The 23,134-nt window shown below is 42.6% G+C and overlaps 4 protein-coding genes across 4 annotated transcripts; 3 read left to right on the top strand and 1 right to left on the bottom strand.

Annotated features, from left to right (window-relative positions):
• Positions 1–559: 559 nt before the first annotated feature.
• Positions 560–3,197, bottom strand: LOC100678556 (laminin-like protein epi-1). The gene is made up of 5 exons (XM_003425746.5): positions 3,002–3,197; positions 2,773–2,910; positions 1,458–2,684; positions 1,212–1,364; positions 560–996 (listed from the first exon to the last, which is right to left on the bottom strand). Exons 1-5 carry the CDS (start codon positions 3,045–3,047, stop codon positions 869–871), a joined length of 1,692 nt encoding a protein of 563 aa, XP_003425794.1. The 5' UTR covers positions 3,048–3,197; the 3' UTR covers positions 560–868.
• A 5,790-nt stretch (positions 3,198–8,987) lies between these two features.
• LOC100123161 (cysteine-rich/pacifastin venom protein 2) lies at positions 8,988–10,443 on the top strand. The gene is made up of 4 exons (NM_001161524.1): positions 8,988–9,112; positions 9,189–9,332; positions 9,434–9,796; positions 9,888–10,443. Exons 1-4 carry the CDS (start codon positions 9,064–9,066, stop codon positions 10,217–10,219), a joined length of 888 nt encoding a protein of 295 aa, NP_001154996.1. The 5' UTR covers positions 8,988–9,063; the 3' UTR covers positions 10,220–10,443.
• Positions 10,444–11,026: 583 nt separating this feature from the next.
• On the top strand, positions 11,027–12,147 carry LOC100123154 (cysteine-rich/pacifastin venom protein 1). The gene is made up of 4 exons (NM_001161525.1): positions 11,027–11,170; positions 11,261–11,446; positions 11,528–11,659; positions 11,752–12,147. Exons 1-4 carry the CDS (start codon positions 11,122–11,124, stop codon positions 12,105–12,107), a joined length of 723 nt encoding a protein of 240 aa, NP_001154997.1. The 5' UTR covers positions 11,027–11,121; the 3' UTR covers positions 12,108–12,147.
• Positions 12,148–14,523: 2,376 nt separating this feature from the next.
• Positions 14,524–16,601, top strand: LOC100679142 (tenascin). The gene is made up of 7 exons (XM_008205838.4): positions 14,524–14,680; positions 14,800–14,949; positions 15,140–15,274; positions 15,360–15,488; positions 15,596–15,709; positions 15,798–16,115; positions 16,193–16,601. The coding sequence occupies exons 1-7, from the start codon at positions 14,635–14,637 to the stop codon at positions 16,318–16,320; spliced, it is 1,020 nt and encodes a 339-aa protein (XP_008204060.2). The 5' UTR covers positions 14,524–14,634; the 3' UTR covers positions 16,321–16,601.
• Positions 16,602–23,134: the final 6,533 nt, after the last annotated feature.

Raw genomic sequence — 23,134 nt, 5'->3', positions numbered from 1 at the left:
AAATATTTATGTGAATCTTCCCTGAAGCTGACTCGCTAGTCAGTTTTTTGCCGGCATGGGTACATATATGCGCACAGCCGATCGATATATATATATATATATATATATATATATATATATATATATATATATATATATATATATATATATATATATATATATATATATATATATATAACAGGCTTCGACCGGCGAGAATCGACAGGGCAATCCTTCACCCGACGGCGCAGCGAAAAAGTGTCGAGGCGATAAAAGAAAGTTAACACGCTGGGGCGCCGGCAGCATCCAATGCAGCAGAGCCGATGATGTCGCGAAAGGGCTGCTGCAGTCCTTATCTTACACTGACTGAGCTGTCAGCCACACGCGCGCGCCCTGCTTTCCATCGATATTGATTTATTCACTCGTTGGCCATTTTTAGGGGAAGCTACTCGCGAAATTTTAAGTGCTCTCTCGCGAGCTCCTGATTTATTCCCGGCGGATTCGTCTTCGATTGGGTAATATCGGAGGGATTTCTTTTGGGATTGGAATTTTAGGAAATGTTTGAGAAACAAGAGAGAAATTTTAGTTAAAAATAAATATTTATTATATAGAATTTGAATAAGGTTTCTAAATCACCATTACAATTCACATTATTTACATAATACTATCCTTAACACACCCATTCTCCATTCATGCGACTATCATTAGTAATTTGTTAGAGTAATTAATATCAATCACTGGTATCTTCTATCTAGTAACGAATATCGTTAAAATAATATCATCGGAGGGTTAAAGTCTTCAAAATATACTTGATAAACACAAGTACATGAAAAATATCCAATTCGCGCTCTCTTGTATAACAAAAGAGTGAGAAGAATCTTAAATTTACTTAGGCGAGGGCTGCGCAGTCCATTAGTGTGCAGAAGGCGTGGTTGCCAGTTTCCAGGCAGACACATCGGTTGCACTCGCTGTAGAAAGATTTGCCGGGTGTGCAGGCGTCTCCCTGTTTGTAGACAGCTGCAAGGAAAAAACATGATACGTTATCGAGCTGAATATTATCGTTTAATTAAAATTAAAATTAGCGTCTCGATAGTCTTTATCGCGTTGCGGTACAAGTGTAAATCAGCGAGTAGTTTAATATTCCGCGTTATATGGTGCGAAAGTTAATTCAACTAAAAGTTCCGAATCACATATCTATTTGAATATTAATAAGGCATTGTATAGATACTTACGTCCCCATTCTCTTGCTTCATCAACTCCGTAAGCCTGTTTAAGAGTTGTCATGCAAAGTTTGGAAGTGCACGCTAACTGGGTTCCGTATTCATTGCAGACACATGTGTTGCAGCCGTCCGGACTGAAGGCCTTTCCGGGCTGGCAAACTTTATCTAGAGCAATAATTTCGTTAAATTATCAAGCTGTTCTAGACTTCCAAGGAAATTCAATATTCGGACTTCATTCCAAAATAATAAAAGACTCACCGGAAGCGTGTTTGTTGTCCAATACGTCCTTGCGGCTGCCGTCCTTGTTCCACATGTCCAAATCGCAGTCCATCATGGTGCAGGCTTTGTTAGTGCCATCAGCTGAGCAGGCGCAAGTGTTGCAGTACTCTTTGAATTGGGTGTTTGGTTGGCAGACTCTTGGTTCAACGTCCAATACGTCCTTGCGGCTGCCGTCCTTGTTCCAGATGCTCAAATCGCAATTCATCATGGTGCAGGCTTTGTTCATGCCATCAGCTGAGCAGGCGCAGGTGTTGCAGTATTCATTGAAATGGGTGTTGGGTTCGCAGACTCGGGTCTTAATGTCCAATACGTCCTTGCGGCTGCCGTCCTTGTTCCATACGTTTTGGTCGCAGTTCATCATGGTGCAGCCATAGGTGGTTCCATCCTCAGAGCAGGCGCAGATGTTGCAATAGTCCATGAAATGGGTGTTGGGTTCGCAGACTCGTGGTTCAACAGCCTGGTTCTTAAGGCTGCCGTCTTTGTTCCAGAGATTTTTGTCGCACATCATTCTAGTGCAGGCGAAGGATGTGCCGTCTTCGTTGCAGAAGCAGGTGTTGCAGTAGTCACTGAATTTAGTTCCAGCCTGGCAGACTTTCTTCTGGTTGTCGTAGGTGGTAGCGAGAACCTTCATGCTGCCGTCCTTGTTCCAGATGTTTTCGTCGCAGTGCATACGAGTGCAGGCAAAGTCTGTACCATCGTTGTTGCAGAAGCAGGTGTTGCAGTAGTCGTTGAATCGAGATCCTGCCTGGCAGACTTTCTTCTGGTTCTGGTAGGTGGTAGCAACGATCTTCATGCTGCCGTCCTTGTTCCAGATCGCATGGTCGCACATCATTCTGGTGCAAGCAAAGGACAGGCCATCGTTCGAGCAGAAGCAAGTGTTGCAGTAGTCCTTAAACTGCGTCAAGGGCTCGCAAACTTGTTTGATCGATGAGTACTCAGTTTTCTTGACGTCAAGAACGTTGTCGTCCGAGCAGAGCTTTAATGTGCACATGGCCTTCAATCCATCGGCACTGCATTTGCATATGTTGCAGTTGTCAGGACTGAACATCTTTCCAGGTGTGCAGTATTGACTCTGTCCACTGGAGATCATCTTTCCAAACAAGGGAACGACTCCCAAAGTGCATTCAGCCTTGGTTCCGTCAGCAGTGCAGATGCAAGTGCTGAGGTCGTCCAGTTTGAATTTCTTCCCAGGTTCACAGAATCGCTCTACAAGTGCAAATTTATTGTAATCATTAGACTCTTTATAGTCATTATGCAATTTAGGACGTAACAATAATTCAATGAGATAACTTACCGTTTTCAACGCCAGCATAGTTCTTCATTTCATTAGGACAAAGCATGTCGGTACAGGCTGCTGTCTTTCCATCCATCGAGCAGGAACACATGTTACAGTCCTTTTTAAAATATGATCCCGGCGTGCAGAAGTTTTCCGCTAAAATCGATCAATCAAAATATGTTAATTCATCCCGAATATGGCAAGTGAAATCTCATTAGCATAGAATAATTAAATAACGTGTAATTACCTGCAGCAGCGGTGATCGCCAAAGCCACGACAAACAGGGTCCTCATTTTTGCTTTATCAAATATTCACTGTAAGTTTTCTCTAAAAAAATCTTCGTTACTCCCGATTTCGCTCGTCGAATATCTCTCTAGCGTTGCGACTTGTCTCAAGTCTCTTGGTATGTCCTCTCAGTTCGAAGCAGTTGATTCGAATGATCCAACACCTTCGCGGTCGGGTTTATATACACTCGAGTCGATAGCCGCCAGTCCAGCCAGATAAGAGACAATCGAGCGCGAAAAATCTCGAACATTGGGAGATCGCTATCTGAACTGCCCCACCGACGGAATCATGACATTGGCCTTTATCTGCGGCTACGTTACCAGCCGTCGACGACGTGCGAACGAGCCTCTCGCCGCACACGTGAGCGGAGCTTATGGAAAAACTCGCCGGCCCGAGGAGATAGCTGTTGTTGACGCGGTAAATTTCGAGTGGGCACACGAGCTTCGCGGGTGTTGACCTCACGGCGATTTCGTGATATTTTTCACGAAAGTCGTCGAGAATATTCCGAAGGCATGAAGTATGCATTTCTCAAATTGAATAGTGCCGTAAACTCGCAACTATCTCATTCCATTAGAGGAGAGACAATAATTTTGGTTTGCGCTTGTCATAATGCGGAAGGCAGCAATCTCGCGAAATAGGCAAAAGAAGTTCGTCTTTTTATACTCCGAGAAAACAAGATCAATTTAACAAGTTTAAGAAACTCCGGTCCGCACTAAAAGAGTTTTACGATTTTAGGACACAGTCAGCTCTAAACACGCCAGTTAAACTCGCGCAGACGGCGAGTATAAGCCCGTATCCAATTCGTATAAATTTAACAAGTCCATTCCAAACTCCATATCCCTCTCGGCGTATTATTCAAAAACATTTTCAAAAATTCATCCCAACCGCAGGCGGCTTTCCTCGATTAATAGCCGCGCAAACTTGCTCTCTCGCAAAATTAAAAATCCGCTCCGCCGTAAAAAGCCATTCGGAAGTTTAATCCGCGCGCGCGACACACCGGCAGCCAGTTTAATTAAGAATATACGACTCTCGGCTCAAGTTCTCGGCGAACAACATCCTCGTCCCGGGCTGTTTAGGGCCAAGTGCTGTTGCTGCTGCTCGCGATCAGTTAGTCCAAGGATGTCCCGGGCGCAAAGTTTCGTCCTTAAATGCACTCGCGCGCGTGTCTCGGATGCGAGCTGTGCTTGCGCGTACGAGACTTTTCCGGCGCTTAACGACTAGTAGCTCTCGCAAGCTCTTTCGCCGATTGGATTTGATGCGTGCAGAGATGTTCCGCCGACTAGTCCGTGTCGCTTGAAAATTATCCTGCTATTGTGCATTTGGATTTTCGAGGTTTCCTACAGGACTATTCGAAGGACAGCTGAGGAATATCACGAGATGAGCCACGGGAATTTCACTGTCAACGACACTTGAATTTCTGGCTGAAAATATGTTTTTTAGCCGAAGTGATATGTCAGGAGCAGTATCATTGTATAAGGTCTTATCTTCAACGAACGAGTACCTGGTCTCCAAGTGAATAATAAAATACTCAATATCTACGATCTGTGTAAAATTGGCCATAATGAAATAAAGTGCATCGCGATGCAGATCTCCTTTTTTACGGCCTTGTTTATCGAGACGTGTGATTGACAGTGTATAAGAGGAACGATACGAGAATTTTTCGTATGATTTCTGCCGGTTATTTGCACGGCGGTGGAGTGCGTTTCTCAAGTGGTTTTCAGCTGATAATTAGCGCCAATAAACAAAATTTTTACAAATCCTACGACTGTTATAAACACATTATCTCTAGTGGCTATTATCGCTGAGCAACGATTGATCGGTCCTTGTAAAAAATATCCCGTTTCCAGAAGCGTCGAACGCGTAATAATGAGGTAACCCTCCTCAAAAGGAGCCTCGTTATTTAATCCAATTAATACATATAGAAAACTTAAAAAAAAAATTTGATCATCTTCATTGTACACAAGCTCTCGTCGTCGCATCTTAATTAATCCGGTACATAAAATCCCATCAGCATGGCAATTCTTCTCCGATTCAATCTTCCTCGAGACCACTTAACTCCGTCGCCCTTATACGTCTCGGCCAGAGACCGACGCAGCGCAGCGAATCTGTCAGCTGCAGACTGCGCGAGCCCTCGAGTTTCTCTCGACTTGCCCTATACACTCCTGCTGTGCATAGACACGTATACAAAGACGGACTTCTCGCGGCTGCACGTATGAAAGCGCGCGATGCAGCGCGTATGGGTGAGCCTTATACATTACGCTCGCTTCTTGGCTTTACGGCACCGCACCACATAAAAGCAGACGCCGGATTTCGCGGCGCGTACTTACGAGCTTTTTATAGGACCTCGTGCCGCGGTCCTCTCGAGAGAGGCTTCATAAGGGCTCGTTCGCTCGATACTTCTTTTATGCACTCGGCGGAGAGGTAAGTATACGACGCGTAAAAGTGTCGGGCCTGGGCCGCGGCTATTTGATTTGCTGATTTCATTAGCCGACTGTATGGGGACTTGATTTGCTGGCTGATGGCTGTTGCAGTGGACGGAATTGTCGAGGGGGCGTTGTTATGGTTTTATTGCCGATATAAGCGAGGGTGTAAATGTGGGACTTTGTATATGGGTTTGGGCACTCGTCCAGTATTCGCTTGTGAACAGCTGGACTTGTGCTCTCGGGTTTGATCGATTGGCTCTCCTTGATCATCGGTTTTTTTATTTTCGAATCCAAGGTCGATCATACGACTTAGGAGAATCTATAACATCTCACATCTGACCCTGCTTGAAATGATACAGGGAACATAATCCTTATCGACGCGAATGTTAATCGCGATGAGATTAATCAGCGTAACCTCTAAGTGTATTACTTCACTTTGATTAAGTGATTTTAATATTTAAATGGGATAATTATTCTCAGTGTCGAGGCTGAACGTCGGAGGATTCTAGACAGGATTATGAGGTAAACTTTAAAAGATAGTTTAAGGGATTAAAAGGCTGGCGTCTCGACTATTCGTATTAAGTGCAACTATATCATCGATTATAATTAATAAAAAATGTGAAAACTGGTTTTTACTCCAAGCAATTTTAGAATTAATCTTTCAACGATATAACTAATAAATAAGATTTTTGTTAAACGTGTAACAAACAAGTAAATACTTTATCACAATAAGTGTTTGTGACTTTCCAGAGATAAGTCATTTTCGTCAATACATGGGTGATACGTGACAGCCCCGACAATTAACTTATCAACATTTAAGCTGAGACTTAAAAACTAATTGATATTATATATATTTATTTGAACCTCGAAAAGGGTTGGTGAGTATAGCAAATGAATTGTTTCGGGTATCTCTCCGAGGACACGTAAATAATTACTTTGGGAAAAAATAATATTTAATATAACAAAAATCACTCACTTTGCATTAGCAGCGATTCTTACAGAAGACATAACTCATCTATATGTATATGGTTTTAATATAGAAACGATGCTCTTGCCATACCTACAATTATTATTATAATTATTAAATTAAAACGCATTAAAAGTTATTTATAAATGTGTATAAATGTGGTTGATGAGTAAGGACTTGAAACTATTAAAGTTCCATGTGTGAGTAATAAAGATATGAAGTAACTTTGAAATAGATAGCAAACACTCGTGGATTTATCATAATCATGATTGGGCAGATATTTTTAAAATAGGCTGAACAATAAGTCTCGAGTATTCGGCAGACTGGCTGACAGACGATTGCTTAGTAATCTTTCACTTTGATCATGAATATAGTTTTCCCTGATGTAATATGCAATGTAATCTCTGGCAAAGGGTCTCGATGTAATTGCATTCGACGGATTTAAATCGCAAAAAGACGTGTCCCTTTTTACCAATAAACTCAACGGAAGGTCAATGAACTATATTTCATGTAGTCTGAAATGATCGGCGAACATCATTTTAGTCTTTGCATTTGGTTTTAGTTTTTTATCATAATTTGCACATAAGGGTTATAACGATCAATTCTTAGAACAGAGTTTGACCCAAATTTTCACCGAGACACCTTGAAAAACAGCCTATCGTCATGCGTAAGAGATAACGAGCATGATGTCATTTCAATAAGCTTGCGCTAATCTGTTGTCTCGCTTCGGTCGTGCGTAAGGTGATGCACGTGAAACTCGGACTTTTGACTCTAATGAGACGAGTAACGGATAACAAAAAAAAATTAATCGGCTGCGATTGTTCTCGTGGCTTCTCAATTTCGTCTGCTCGCTTATCTTCAACACGCGCTATACGTTACAAAGTTCGTTTGGACATTTGAGATGACATGTACGTCGGGTATTCCTGCGCTAGTTTAGTTTTAAATAACGTTAAATTTAGATAAAGTTTTCGAGACTGACACTGCGTACAGTTGGAAGGTCGCTATACACTTGTATCTGCAACGAATACAGTGGCAACTTTGCGTTCCGAAACTTTGTCTCCTCACTTTTAGAAAACGCTGCGACTGTATGAAGTTAAAGTAGCCTGTAAATAGGGTCGTAAAGAAGGCAAATTATTCAAGTAAAATCCCAGTTTTCGCAACTTTGAAAATGATCATAACAGGGTGAACTTGACAGCAGTGAAGGTATTCGAGACAATACGGGCTATTAAAATTCAGAGAAATGATACTTTATAAAATACTTATTCGTACATTGTGTAAATTGACAATATAACTAAAACTTAAATTCCAAGCATGTTTGCACGCGAATGATGGTTGAACAATAAAATGTAAGATTTTCGCCAAGTTTCAAGTGTTTACTCCATGATTTTATCTTCAGTTCTTTTCCTATATTTTCAAATTATTGTGGGTGACTTAATTGGGCCAACGCTATCGGCTTGTCAATTTGTGTGTCAGAATTATTTTAGGTATTGGAAAACAGATTGATATTACCGATATCATTATTAGAAATTAGCTATCGAAAGTCTTAAATCACTCAGAGATTACATCGGATTCGATGCATATATATATATATATATATATATATATATATATATATATATATATATATATATATATATAGTACAATTATATAATGTTAAAAAATGTAGTTAAAACTATTGTTTATTACAGTTTTATCCGTAGCATTTATTTTGACTCATGGTGTTTTCGCATTGGAATAAAAACCCATATTCTTATTGTCTTGTTTTTAAGATCCAAACGACGCATAAGCTAGACGTAAAAATAGAGCGCTAGTGTTTACTACGGGAATCCCGCATGCTCATGGGAAACCGAAATTTCATAAACATGACTGAAACTCCCTGAAACTTAAAATACTTTACTTATGTATGATGTACCTATAATTTACTTTGTACATAAAAACAAGTTAAATTCTATTTTGAAAAATTATATCAATCAAAAGGCTTTTCATCAATAGACAATGACATGCACTTTGCGATGTTGCGACCATGCCAAAGGCCGTTTATGCTATAACTATTGATCAAGTCGAGCAATTCGTTGACGTTATTTAAACGAGGCTGTACGTGACTAGTGACACATAATAATAAAAAAATCAGATAAATTTCCAATGAACGGGTGAACCGTCCGATATAACGAATGCCCAATTTCATGTACACAATGGTATTTCCATTATTCGGCTAAAAAGTGTTAATACAGATAAGTGTTTCTCTCCGTTATGAGTAATGCCATTCCCAGCAAGTTGAGTCCGATACACTGTGTCAATATCGTGCGAGCAATCTCAAGTGGCTTGTCGCGTGAGAATTTCGCTCTCTCCGGTAAGCTTGTGCGAGTGTTTACGTGTGAGGGGCTCGCTCCCGCACTACACAGTACGGTTTTACCGATGAGCTGATAAGTGTATGCGCGGTGACGATCGCGCGATCGGTGTCTTCGGGATTTTCTACTCCCACTACGCGGCTGACGTCAGAAGCCGGCTACGATGTTCGGCGAGAATATATATAAAGAAGCTTTCGACTTTTTAACTCATAACGACTATTCACACTGACGAGTGAAGACGTTTATAGGACAGTGATCCAAAGTAACTCAAAAGTATCAAGCAACATGAAGTCGCAATTTGTGGTTTTACTAGCTATCGTTAGCGCTGCTTCGGGTAAATATTGTTAATTTTCACTACTATTATATTCAAAGTTCTAAGAATACGAGGTAATTATTTTGGATGTTTTCAGCGAGGAACATATTCAGCTGCCTGCCTGGCTCGGTATTTCTGCAAGACTGCAATGCATGCACCTGCTCCAACGACGGGCTATCAGCAGCTTGCACTGACATGGCTTGTCCAGGAGATCTGAACAGACTGACAGTTTTCCAACCCGGTGAGTTTGCATACCAAACTTAAAATGCATATGCAATGCAACGATATCTAATAAGAAGTATCTAATAATACGGCTGTACTAACGAACCATTAAAATTTCAGTTTTACTGCAACCGGCAAAAGTATGCGAGCCGAGTACAGTATTCAAGGTTTACTGCAACACTTGCGGCTGTTCGAGCGATGGCTCCTCATTTTCTTGCACGCGAATGGCCTGCAATCAGGACATCTGGAATGTAGACGGTTCGCTCAAATTCCAATCCACAGCTGTCAGGACCAAGCGTTCCTTAGCACCCCAAGAAAAAGTTTGCGAGCCAAGAACTCAATTCAAAGAGTACTGCAACACGTGCGGCTGCGCCGACGACGGTTTATCTTACATCTGCACCAGGAGAATGTGCGACGAGAACATCTGGAATAAGGACGGTAGTCTGAAGATCGACATTACGAAGGACGTTGTTAAGCGATCAGGTAAATAACAAACGAAAATCACTAGCACTGAAAAACAAGAGCACTTGTGACTCTTCGATGACATACTAAACTGTGAAATACGCATTTTCAGCACCCAAACAAATTTGCAAGCCTCACTCCAACTTCAAGGACTACTGCAACACTTGCTTCTGTAACAACGATGGTTCGGAATTCGCCTGCACCAGGATGAGTTGCCCTCCCGAAGTCTGGAACAAAGACGGCTCTCTGAAGATTCGAGATGTGCGCCTGGAAAAAAGAGAAGCAAAGCAAGTCTGCGAGCCACGTTCCCACTTTAAAGATTATTGCAACACCTGCGCCTGCTCCGAGGATGGAACCACCTATGGCTGCACGATGATGATGTGCGACGAGAGCGTTTGGAACAAAGATGGAACACGCAAAACTGTCGATGGAGAGACAAACTAAACGATTCAACTGACAGAAGAGTTGTGATTAGTTTATCAAATGTGTATTACATTAAGGATCTCCATGACGGACACAGTGATACGAATCCAGTGGTTCCTATTATTTATTTGTATGCAGGATGAATGTGACGAGAGTTTAAAATGCGTGTGATGAATCTGTCGATTAAGTATCTTGATGTATATATTTTAGATCGTATTAATAATAAAAATCAAATTTTACAATAATTCTTTTTGTGTATTTTACTGCTGTTATTAAGCCTCCTTTTCTATTATTTGAATGAAACTTATTTAAGCTTCGATTTTTAGAATAAAAGCATTCTAGAGATTATCGAAACTATAATTTATGTGTTACATTCTTACTAAAATAATAAATGTTTGAAGAAAATTAACATAGAAATTTAGAGTAAATATTTTGCACGCAACAAAATTATTCTAATGAAAACTTATCTATGCGGTACTAGAATACAAATAAAAATATATAAAAACAATGTGGTGCGTATATTGGAAATTCCGCTCGTCTTAGAAACGCGTCTTAGATCCATTGAAATTGTCTCGAATGTCACAATATGACCTTCGATACAGTATCTCCTAACATTCGCAGCTTCCACTTTTTGCTCTGTTTTGATAACGTATAACGCATACGTAAAAGAAGCTCTTCTTCTTATTACACATTGACCAATAAACTGATAAAGAAACGTGTACACAATATTTCCCACACTTCGTTGGGTTTTTTCATCTTTTTTTTATTAACATATTCAGTGATCTCTGGAGACACATATATAAACGAGACGAGCTGCGATAGACTCATAAACTGAAATTAGTGCTGAGTGTTCAGAACTAAGAGAATCAAAGTGCGTGGTATAAAAAGATTTATAGAGTAACTTAATTGTACAGACAAACAAGATGAAAACGTTACTGATTTTCGTCGTTTCGACCATAGCTCTTGTTTCATGTAAGCTTTTTATAGTGTTGCAAAAATCTTTACTTTTGTGTGCGGTTTTCACGTTTGAACCTACTTGATTTTGCTTTCAATCACTTACAGCGGAGTTCCATTGCACACCAGGGTCTACGTTTCAAATGGACTGTAACTCGTGCACTTGCTCTAATGATGGAAAAACAGCCATGTGTACTGGTATAGCTTGCATTCAAGAAAACAAAAGCGACGTTACCGATCCAGGAGAAAAAGGAGAAAACCTTGCACCCATCCAAACTCAAGGAGTAGGTCAAGGTATAACATATCTTTTATATCGTACTATTAAATTTTATGGTTTATACTTCCGATTGTTTATACACCACAAATATTCAATAGCGGAGTTTCACTGCACACCCGGATCGAATTTCCATCAAGACTGCAACTCATGCATTTGCTTGAAAGATGGACAATCGGCCATGTGCACTGGTATAGCATGTCCTACGAAGGTCAAAAGGGACCTCGAAACTGGTGAGTCTTGGTTTTAAAAAAAAGTACAGTAGATTGAGAAGCCCAATCAAACTAGTGCAGTATTTATAAAGAATCTTATTTCCTATATTCAGGACCACAGCAAGTATGTGTACCAAAATCCAAATTCAATGATTACTGCAACACGTGTGGCTGCTCAGATGACGGCTCATCATTTATCTGTACCAGGCGATTGTGCGATCCGGAAGTTTGGAACAAGGACGGCACCATGAAAATTTCGCCGAAATCTTTGCAAAGAGCAGCCAGATCTATTAGCCCAGAGCACAAATGCAAACCTAGACATCTCTTTAAAAAGGATTGCAACCATTGCGTTTGTAACGCTGGAGGTGAAACCGCTCAGTGTACGGTACTTGATTGTTCAAAACTCGATCTCTCCCAATTTCATAACAATCCTTTGTACATAAAACCGGCCCAGAATCCAAGGAAATAGAGTGGCTGGCTTTTTTAAAATAAAAAACGATTGACGAACTTAACTATTGATTAATTTATTATTATTAACACGCCTTATTAAATGTCACGATACAAATATTTCACTACTTATTTCGCTATAATACTTCTTAGAAAATAATGAAACCCACTGCTTGTTTTGATCTATTTGTAAAATTAATATAGTGTATACGTCAACTACTAGAAAGTGAACTGCGAGTGTTTACTGTGGGAATCCCATATAGTGATGAGAAACGGTAGCAACAGAGTGACTCAGAATTGCTAATTATTGATCCTACTCACAATATCGGAAATATACAAGACGCGTAAAAATAATCAGTTTTCCATTTCTCATTTGCCTAAAAAATTTTATTAGATAATGAAATCGTATACTCATCAAGCTATACGTTCCGAATATAGTGTCAATATTATTCGAAAAAACTCAAGTGTTTAGCGGAGATTTTCACTCGTCGCTTTCGGTACATATGCACACGTGAGGAGCCCATTTGTTTGACTGATGAGCTGATAAGCATACGTTGAGCATGCAACAATGTCTTTGTGGTTTTCTACTCTCACTACGCATTTGACGTTAGAAGCCGACTGTGATGCCCGACGCGAAAGTATAAAGTTTTCGACTCAAAACAATCAAGTTGGGCAGTTTCGATACCTTCTTAAATTATTCTTTTGTCCCAAAACTAAAAATTTCCTATAGTTCTTTGATACAAGGTAAAAAACATATTTATTAACGTCTGATAGCAGAGATAAATTATTGACTGGCTTCAAGCGTGGCCGCATCTTAACAAACAGGTTCAAATTGATTAGATTCTATTGATAAATATAATGATTCAAAGTTTTAAAGAAGGAGTTAATATGGCACAGTTCATGGAAAAAATTAAGATTTCCAAAGTCACAGCTTAGTTCGTAATATACATGCAAAAATCAATTTAAATCATGCCATGATGCTGCGGGTATAAGAAATTTTAGAATACGTAAAATGCGTTAAGAGAGATAAGTGACTGCATAATACCTGACTGGAATATGACTGAAAGCAGACCTTATCTCAAGTGGTCTGCTATGATTTTTCTTTCCATCATTTGCTCACGTGAGATCTGGGGGCTCGTGCTCGTGCTGTCTCAAGTGCAACGAGTGACTGATAAGGTCGCAATGACGATTACGTGCGTGGGTACGCCTTTTACCTTTTAATTAAAATTTCTGCTAAGTCACGGATACCATGCATTTGAATAGATCAGGCTTTATTCAATCGATTCAGCTCGGATAATCTATTTATAGTTGTAAATCTACGCTTTATCCCATAATTTTCTTGCATAAATCGTACCTAGGTAAAAACTGATTACATAAATTGATAAACTGTAATCAGTTTTTAAAATCGATATCGCAGTGAGACAATATATCATCGTAGACGTAATAAATTTATAAAACTTTTAAAGGTATAGCTGATTGTCGAAAGATGTTTACGCCTAATTGATTGCAAGATGCGTAAACAAAAAAAAATTGGACGATATGTAATTTTCCGATCGCACGAAGTAATGACATTTTATCTAGAATATATTTTTTGATCGGTCAAAGAAGTATCCGTGGGCTTATCATTATTCTTCCCGCATAGTTAATACCAGTAAAAGCTACAGTATTATATAAATACGTTGGAGAATCTTCTGTGCGGATAAAAGAGTCCCTTGAGAGACGCACGTAAATCTGGATTACTGGACCTTATATCGGGATGATGATATAGGTCGTACATGACTCACCTTGAATCGAGTAGAGATCATATCCATTTAACCTTGTAATGAGGCATCAGATTAATTTATTTTAAAGCTATAATTATGTTTGAAATAGTTTCTCTTTATAGGTCAACTAATTAGTATCTACTCACGAAAAATGTTTAAATTTGATACCTGTGATCAAATTTAAAAAATAATGCATCACACTTCAATAATTCATAAAATTAAATAATCATACATCCATAGCATAACTTTATTGAATTCAGTATCATACCGACACGTTCTCCCCGCGCAAAACTCGAAAAAAGTCCCTTCCCATCGAATATTCATGGCGACGCTAAAGGATCTACGTGACATCTCACACATACCGAACAGCAGGTAAAACCGAGATGACCATCGATCGTGAGAATCATAACCCTTGAGATAAAAATAGCGTCTCAGTCATACAGCACAATATTCTAAGCTACAAGTGCCTCTCATGCCTTATTACCCGTCGGCCCAATATCGAACAATCTCGAGTGTTGACCAGAGATGCTACAAGCGATTCGCGCTCGCGCGAGTGATTTTATTCCGATAGCCATTAGTGATAAGGCTTGGAATATTCTGTCCTCTCTCTCCCCCACCTCTATATTTCACACTCGCGCGAGAGGAGTAAGCAGAGCACTTGAAACTAGGTATATTTAAGCGAGATACGAGTTGCCGACTACATTCGACAAAGTTACTGCGAACTCAACGCAACTTGCTCGAGAGAGAGATTACTCGGAAGTGTGAGAGTGAAACTAGATCGGCATAATGAAGTCCCTTTTCCTCGTCTTTTTGGCAGTTTCAGCTGTCGCAGGTACGTACACACTACAGCTGCTACAGAGTTGCCTCTTGCGAACTTTCTATATTTCTGGAAGAAAAAGTCGCTTAATATCCTGCAGACACAAAGAAGTAATTTCGAACGAAAATTTTCAGCGGAGAGCTTTTACTGCACTCCCGGCGCATCATTCAAAATGGACTGCAATACCTGCAGTTGTTCGAGCGACGGGAAGAGCGCAGCTTGCACGGATATGCGCTGCCCTGAAGGGAATGCAAATGTCAACGATATCGATACCGCTCGAGCTCGTAAGTTTTATTTATTATTGCACTTTTGCTATTGTACAAACTTTCCACCGCGCGTTTTTCGACTAAAGCTCCGCGGGAAAATTTTTCCGTTTTATGCTATTTCCTCGTACAGTTGCTGTAGTTTTGTCGAAACGAGTAATTTCGCCCGCTTCTTTGATTATACGTAAAACTTTTTTTTTTCTATTTTCAGAGCCACTGTGCGAGCCCGGTGAGCGATTCAAGCTGGACGACTGCAGCAGTTGCATCTGCAATGCTGCCGGAACTACTGCCGAATGCACCCTGGGATTCTGCGACAATTTCAAGACCAGAATGGCGCCGAGAAAGAGTGAGTATTGTTACTCGCCTGTGGCTTGAAAAAAGGGTGACTTTCGCGAATTAATAATTCTAAAACCGGCTCATTGGATTTCTAGGTCAATACTGCGAGCCCGGAAGAATGTTCAGCCCGGATAACTGCAATCTTTGCAAATGCAGCAACGACGGAACAAAGGCCGTTTGCACGATGAAATTGTGCGAGGCAAGGAAGGCCAGATCCGCGAACGGTCAGTATTAATGCATACGAAATAGCGGGAGTTTTGCAAACTCCGTATTCGCTTTCGTTCATCCGAATATCTTACAGAGTGAATAAAAAAATTATTCTGAACTACAGATCAGTACTGCGAGGCCGGAAGGATGTTCAGCCCTGACAACTGCAATCTCTGCAAGTGCAGCAACGACGGCACAAAGGCCATGTGCACGCAGAAGCTCTGCCAGGAAACTGAAGGTACTGCAAGTCAGCTCCTCATTCAAATATTATAAGCAACTCTTTATGCACCGTCGTTGAATGCAATTTAATCCAAAACAAATTACAGTTACCAAGCAAGTGTGCCAGCCTCTTTCCCAGTTCAAAGACTACTGCAACACCTGCACCTGCTCGGAGGACGGCTCGAGCTACGCCTGCACGAGGATGTACTGCGACAAGGACATCTGGAACAGAGACGGCTCTCTGAAAATCCTCAACAGCGTCGTTCTACCGGAAAGAGTCTGCCAGCCCGGCAAAGCCTACAGCCCAGACGGCTGCAACACTTGCGTCTGCAATCGATATGGAACCGGCCAGGCTTGCACCTCCAAACTCTGCCTGTCCAACCTCAAAGCCGCTTACCAGAGCGTCGAGTCGAAGAAATGGGGTCGTAAGTATAACGAATGATTAAATTTTTTCTTCTCCGCGAATAACAAAGCGCTAATCCACGTTTATTTCTCTGCTCAGCGCTTTACAAGGACGGCGAAGCTTGCATCCCCGGCAGAGCTTTCTACAGCGAGTGCAACGAATGCGTCTGCACGAGAAGCGGAAGGAGCGCATTCTGCACCCTAATGTCCTGTCCGACAAGTCCATGAGGAACTAATGCGTCTTTTCCCGAAGACAAGCTCGAGGAAGAGACTGTGCTTTTGCTCGGAACAAAGAGGCGATTTGGAAAACAGCGCCGCGGGATTCTATACCCGACGATGAGTGATTGTACAACATTTGCAATTTCTGTGATGATTTGAGCGAGTGTGATTTCGAATGCTTAGGACAGATATAATTGCGCGTTGACTATATGCTTACATTAAGCGATAGCAACGCGTGTGTAGACTATACAACAAAATCGAATAAATATTTATTTAAAAATTAAAAGAAACACCTTTGTTCTTTCTTTCTTCGAACCTACTAAAACAAAAACCCATATGCCGATGACGCGAGGCGGCGAGTAAACAGTCGCGGGGACTTCCCCTGCGGCGCATCGCGGAGTGAAGTCGCGTCTTCCGCCGCGCAAACACGTGAGACCGCGTGTATACGTAAATGTGCGGCTTGGCTCCGCTGTGCAAACGTCTTCATTAGGTTTGCTCACAGCGCGCAGGGGGAATCATATAGCCAGTGTCATGCCGCGGAGATTTCGGTGCATACAAAATCGATCTCGAACGGTCTACTGCGAAAGCGAGCTTGGAATCCCCAACTATAATCGCTTATAATTCAATTAGGAGCCAAAAGCCCTTTGGCGATATTCATTCCGGTGGTTGTCCGCACTTGTGCCCGAATCGCGAGGATGTCGACGTGCCGGAGACGCGCGCCTCTGCGGCTATTATGTGTCCCAGACAAGAGGCTGTACACAGTTTCCGGGCCGATTGTAGCCGAATAGGTAATGTAATTTCGCTAAGAAGATTAACGCGACGCTGTACATACCGGAGAGATTCGCGGCTCTTTGTGCGGTGTGTATTAATATTGCCTGCTTTGGCTGGACCGCTTGTTAAGTGAGACTATATTTTGGATACGATTTTATCCTATTTGAGGTACAACGATCCTTATTAACGCACCTTTCCAGCACATATCTCCCTACAGTATACGTCATGCACCCACACACGGAGAACCGAGTCGCGACCCATTTTCTCCCCGAATTTGCAACTCGATTGAAACTCTATCGAATCAAGCTTTATAGACTATCCCCGCTGTGGCACCAACACACTCCCATAGATTCATCAACACTGGCAAAAAACAAACCTCTCTCGCGCACACCCTCCCTAAATAAAATTCCTCTCGCTGCCGGACACGCGTATTTCTCGCGCAAATATTGATGAATAACTCTTTTTTCCCCCTTGCATCTCCCGAAATAATTAACAATTCTCTATTCCCCGCGCCCCACGAGTGTAGCGCCAGCTCTAACTTTTCGCTCTTGGTCGGCCTCGACTATAATCGCAATTTATGCCGATAAAGTTAATATCCGCGCGCATCCGATATGGCCTATATACTGCGCATAACGATCTCCTTCGCTGCGCACGTATAGTCGTATGATACACTCGCGCGGATGTACAGACAGAAGCGGTATATGAACCCGGAGTGTATACGGCGTGGCTTTGAATGCGACTGGATGGTCTATGTAGTATTCTCTCTAGCACACTTGAGCGAAGGTGTGCCAATAAAATTTAATACGCCGGCGCGCTCGGCTATAACGCTGAATACAAAGAGGGAGACCGACTGGCGTCGAGCTTCTGCGTGTGTACACGCACGGGTCACGGGGAAGAGTATAGACCGTAGCGAGAGGGAGATACTGGACAGAACGGAGTTGAGAAGGACGAATTAGCGGAGCTTGCTTCTGCCGTGTTGAGATTCAATTCCACGTGGTTTGCAGAGCTCGCCGAGGCGGAAGACGCGCGCTTTAATTGCGAAGCTCGAAATATCGGCACAATGCAGCGCGGGTATATAAACTTTTACTCGCGGATCCGAAAACAAACTTTTATGCGCTAGCGAGAGTCATCTCGAAGCCCGGAGAGACAACCGAGCGAGTCCAGCCTGTTCAAAATAAATAAACGTGTATCTCTGGCCCTCAGCTTTGACGCTGGCATGAATTTCCGAAAGTCCATGCAAAGCAGCAGTCGAGCCAAGCGTTCACTACTCCATAGGGTGAATCAAAATACAAAGGCGCTGCGCACACGAAACAAGGAAAACATGCCGAAGAATAGCCATACGCAAACTTTCCGCTTCGCGCTTCACCTCACCCACGACGACGAGGTCCGAGCCTTTTGTCCAGCCGACTCTCCTTTTTATCATGCATACGTGCGGACACACAGGTACACACGTATGCGCGTATTCCTTCGAGGATCCGATCCTTTCCTGCGCTGACCGTCTCGAGTTTATTTCGTCCCGGAGAAATGCAACTGCATGGACGAGGAAGTACGTGTGTGTGTGGGGGGGGGAGGGGGTTTAAATCGTTGATTTTTAATGAGGCACATGTGCAGCTAGCCGGAGTATCGCAGTACGCCTCGGCAAGCTTTTCGCTGCTTTTGTTGTGCTCGTTGTTGTGAGAGTCGATTCGACTTTAATTAGGGAAATTATTCGAATCGTATAATCAGAGCTCGTTGCTTTGGTTAATTGAGGCAATTACACCGGGGACACGGTTGCGCGTGGCTGTATACAGGCGTGCAACGACGAAATCCTGTCCAACCACTTTCATTCGATTCTCTGCGAAAAAAAAAATACAATTTCGTGCGTTCGTCAAAGCTACTACAGTCTCCTCGAGTCTCTGGGATGAAGTCTCTACAACGACGCCGATATAATCGAGGTCATCCTCGAGCTTCTCCCAAGACAACGCCTTTCTGTAGACACATAGGCACACGAGCTGGTGACTCGAGAGCGAGAGAGAGAGAGACCGCAACAGGTCGCAATTAACGCGTAAGATCGTCGCGTCTACGTTCTCCGCGTTAATGCTCGACTGGAGACACGCACCAACGACGGCAATTAAAATGCTAATTCGAGTCACGCTCGATCGAGCTTTCAGTAGACGGTGTGATCGACCTCGGCGGGAGGACTTTTAAACAAGTCATCATCAAAAGCATCGGGCACAGAAAACATCGTCCCGGAAAAAAGCTCCCTTGTTGCCCGAGATCCAGGGCGCGCACGAGAGAAAGGAGAGGCGAGTAAATAAATTATGTGCAAAGTACGCTTTTATGTATAATGCCGGAAAACTGTAAAAGAGCAGGAGGAGCAAAGAGGCCGAAAGTAAGAGGAAAAGCAAGCGAGGGACTTTGCTTATGCGAGAATCCAGAATAAGAAACGCGCGCTACTGCTGCCGGAAAGTAAAAGAAATTGGGCTCTTTTACACACGAGGTCTATGAGAGCGCGGAGAGGCTGAGAGAAAGAAAAAAAAGTGCCTGACGCGTTACAGATGCTCCACGCGATATTCCTGAATGTTTTAACACTCGCCTACTGTGTATATATTTTGTATATTGCAATATATACCTTGCATTCGATTCAATTATACCTTGCATTCGATTCAATTCTGTTCTCGCACTTACGTATCTTCCAGGAAAGCTAACATCGTTACAATCACAGCCCCCCGGCCGTAGTGTAACAAAAGCGCATCCCAACAACGATATTAAAATCCCGACAAGACACACACGAGCAGCACTAATTCATCCGCTTCATCGCCTCCGTATAGAAACTTTATATCCCCCGTTGTTCCAAGTCGCAGCGAGCAGAGAACAAGCGAGCGGCAAACGAGTGAAGAGCGCTTTGCGCGAGAGAGCAACGTGTATCTCGTGTACAGTAGTGTATAAATAAAAAGGAGAGAAAAAAAAGAATTCCCTGCGCTCATACGTGTACACAGGGCGCCAGTATATACGTCGTCGGGTGATAAAGCCGAGCTCACGAGCCGTGAACGTATATAACCCGGCGCGCAGTGCGCGCGGCCTGGAATAAGACACTCGGGGCATTTAAATGCTTTACGCGCATCTGACATTCCCACTGCTGCTGCGTAATGTCTTCCCGCGCTACAAGAGCTTTTTCTGCTTCCTCCCGCAGGAGAAGACTTTGCAATGCTGATTATTTAGTTTGTGGGTCAGCTTTTTGAGCGGTTAACGTATTAATCAAGATGTATGATGATTGAGCAATTTGAGTCACCTGCGCGGGTGTGTATTGCCTAATTTATTTTAAAGGGTAGTCCACCAAATCCTCTGCTGCGAGAGCGATTTGCATAAGTGTCCTGACCTAAGCGCGGTTCTCGCACTGGCTGGTCTCTGGTATATAAGATTCACGGAGATGCATACGGATTGATAGTCTCTGACTCGACTTATTTCGCGGTTGTGTTGTTTGTGGCGCAAAACTCTCAATTAAATCCAGCCTGATAAAATCAAAGCAAAACACTCCCCGCAATGAAAAAGACGGTCCGTTCTTACCTCGTCTGCGAACACTCTCAAACGCAGGGCGAAATTCCAGCAACGCGAGCGTCTAATGGATTAATGGATCCCGGTGTCGTCGCGGCGACAAACGGCACCTGCTGGAACAATGGCGCGGAAGAGGGTTAAAACAAGGCACCTAATGCAACCCGCTGCATCTGGCGGCGACGTAAACGCCGACTCCTTAATCTTTAGTGCTCGGCTGATGCAGCCCCGAACTTTGACGCGAATCAAAGCCGCTGGTACGCGCAACCCGATGTCTCTCCAAATCGACTATAGCGGCTGTAAACCATGTACAAAGAGGGTTTGGTAATGAAATGCGTGCGGACTGTTCAAATTAAATTTCATCCCAGCGATAAAGTATTAAACCGCATATTCGGCTCGTGAAAATTAAACAGCGCGCACTTTTGAAAATCATCCACAGGCTCGCACTCCAAACGCTCTCCACTCGGCCATAATAACGAAAACGTTTAACGCACAGACTTTCACTCCCCTATTTAACCGCGCGCGCGCAAACATCGCCGGCCGCGTAAAAACTCTCGCGCTTTTAATTAAAATTCTAACATCTCGCGCCGCTTGCTCGTCCGCGCGAGTTTACGAAGCACTCCGTTCAACAAGCAGTTCCTTCATTTCCAGCTATGCATATTCGCGTTACAGGAATCTTCAGCAAGGCTGATGCTGCGCATGAATAAATATAACGCGGATAACAAAGTTAGCACGGGTGGGTACCGTGCGCGAATGAGCGGAGGCGAAAATAAAGCTGCTCGCGTTGAAAGTGATGGTATACGGAGAGAGAAGGTTACGAGCGAAGGCAGGAATTCTGAAGTTACGTCGACTCAAGATTGAATTTAGCGAGAAGGTCGGATGGAGCTTGAGATTTTAATTGCCGTTTTGTTGATTTTTTCGTCCACTACATTCCAGGCGTTCATCGTCGGCATCCGCTCGAACCGAAGGCTGTAACTCGCGCGTTTCTTGGGCTTCACTTGTCGGGAGTGCTCGGTACCTTGGCACGTTTTCTCGTTGATCTTACATACATAGATTTGAAGGGGACGGAAAAACACGCAAAAATAGGTAGGCTAGAAGTTCGGGCAGCTGCTGCTAAGGGACGAAGCATCGGCTCGAACCGGAGGCTCCGATTCGCGTGTTTCTTGGGGTGCACTTATCGGGCATTCTTGGTACCTTGGCACGTTTTCTCGTTGATCTAACCTATACAGGCTTAAAGAGAACGGAAAAACACGCAAAACCATGTAAGCTAGAACTTCGGGCAGTTGCTGCTAAGGATCGAAATATTGCTTCGTATGTATGTAACCCCGTAAATCGCAAAATTCTGGGATTCACTTTTTGGGTGTTTTGGATACCTTGGCACGGTCGTAGCAAGTGGCTCTCGTAAAAACTGCAAGAAAGCATAAAAAAAGCTTGCGAGCCGAAGGACATCTTGGCTCCTAAAAATTTTCAATATAATATTCACTTTCAAATAACAGTTTTTTTAGCTCAAACGAAGATGATATGAATGAATGAATGAATTATTGATTTTATTTTGAGCGACGCGCAGAGATTGAGAGCCCTTTCAGCGGCATATATAGTTCGAGAAAGTATAGCTAAAGCCTCTTCATGCCGAGCAAACTTAATTATGATTCGAGCGTCAAACGAAAGGTAATCGGGTCGCGAGAGAATATAAAGTGCTCGCGAAAAGAGCCGAGAGCGTATTAGAATACGCACTGCCGAGCGACCGCCGGAGGGATGCATAAATTCAACTCTCTCCATATATATTTTATGAAAAAATAATATCGATTGCTTTTCACTGCTGCTGCGCTCCATCACCGCGACTGAGCTTTCAAGTGCCTTTTGTCTAGATCTTTTCTAGATTCTTCTCACTTCAGAGCCAGAAAAATTTGCCTTCAAATTACCTCTGCATCAACCTCTGCGTCCGTTTTCCCTCGTATTGACAAGAGCTCGTTTATTCGGTTTCTCGCGTCTTGTTTTGCGCTATGCTCTTCGATAAATACTACGACAGCAGAAATCAACGCACGTATACAATATACACAGGTATAGAGAAAGCAGAGAAAAACTTTCCCAGGAGTGAAGAGAAGCGCGCATTTGCCTACCAAATGGCATTTCGACCAATCGGTCGCAGATCTCCTTGAATCCCATTCTCGCGCGCGAGCTTATATTCAGCGCAGCATCAGCGACGCTTTGCCCCGCGGGCAAGAAGCTAAAGCGAATATTGGAGCTTGCGATGTTTCGCTTGTCGACTTTTTAAGATTTGTCGTTGCGAAAATCACATTTTTCAAGCGCACTCTATGCTCCCATTGTGCGCCGCGGTTATAAAGCTGGAGCTGTTTCGCCGAGTTTAGTCGAGAAATCTTTACTCCTAATTTAACCACATCGAAATATCCACAAAGCATTTATAATTCGAATCAAAACAATACTATTCCAAATTAGGATTTTATTTGATAAGCAAATTACAGCGCCTCGGAATCCATTTCAAAAGCTTTCATACATGTAA

Source organism: Nasonia vitripennis, chromosome 3 (assembly GCF_009193385.2).
Source record: "Nasonia vitripennis strain AsymCx chromosome 3, Nvit_psr_1.1, whole genome shotgun sequence".
Taxonomy (NCBI): domain Eukaryota; kingdom Metazoa; phylum Arthropoda; class Insecta; order Hymenoptera; family Pteromalidae; genus Nasonia; species Nasonia vitripennis.
Note: the sequence above shows the minus strand (reverse complement) of the source record. Positions and strands in the feature narration are given on the sequence as shown.

Excerpts from the sequence above, each read along its gene's own strand:
- LOC100678556 (XM_003425746.5), bottom strand. The coding sequence starts at position 3,047 with ATGAGGACCCTGTTTGTCGTGGCTTTGGCGATCACCGCTGCTGCAG. Across the intron at positions 2,911-3,001 it reads GGCGATCACCGCTGCTGCAG|CGGAAAACTTCTGCACGCCG; the intron begins GTAATTACACGT and ends GATCGATTTTAG. Across the intron at positions 1,365-1,457 it reads GGACAACAAACACGCTTCCG|ATAAAGTTTGCCAGCCCGGA; the intron begins GTGAGTCTTTTA and ends TTATTGCTCTAG.
- LOC100123161 (NM_001161524.1), top strand. The coding sequence starts at position 9,064 with ATGAAGTCGCAATTTGTGGTTTTACTAGCTATCGTTAGCGCTGCTTCG. Across the intron at positions 9,333-9,433 it reads ACTGACAGTTTTCCAACCCG|TTTTACTGCAACCGGCAAAA; the intron begins GTGAGTTTGCAT and ends TTAAAATTTCAG. Across the intron at positions 9,797-9,887 it reads GGACGTTGTTAAGCGATCAG|CACCCAAACAAATTTGCAAG; the intron begins GTAAATAACAAA and ends ACGCATTTTCAG.
- LOC100123154 (NM_001161525.1), top strand. The coding sequence starts at position 11,122 with ATGAAAACGTTACTGATTTTCGTCGTTTCGACCATAGCTCTTGTTTCA. Across the intron at positions 11,171-11,260 it reads GACCATAGCTCTTGTTTCAT|CGGAGTTCCATTGCACACCA; the intron begins GTAAGCTTTTTA and ends AATCACTTACAG. Across the intron at positions 11,660-11,751 it reads CAAAAGGGACCTCGAAACTG|GACCACAGCAAGTATGTGTA; the intron begins GTGAGTCTTGGT and ends TCCTATATTCAG.
- LOC100679142 (XM_008205838.4), top strand. The coding sequence starts at position 14,635 with ATGAAGTCCCTTTTCCTCGTCTTTTTGGCAGTTTCAGCTGTCGCAG. Across the intron at positions 15,489-15,595 it reads GAAGGCCAGATCCGCGAACG|ATCAGTACTGCGAGGCCGGA; the intron begins GTCAGTATTAAT and ends TCTGAACTACAG. Across the intron at positions 16,116-16,192 it reads CGAGTCGAAGAAATGGGGTC|CGCTTTACAAGGACGGCGAA; the intron begins GTAAGTATAACG and ends TTCTCTGCTCAG.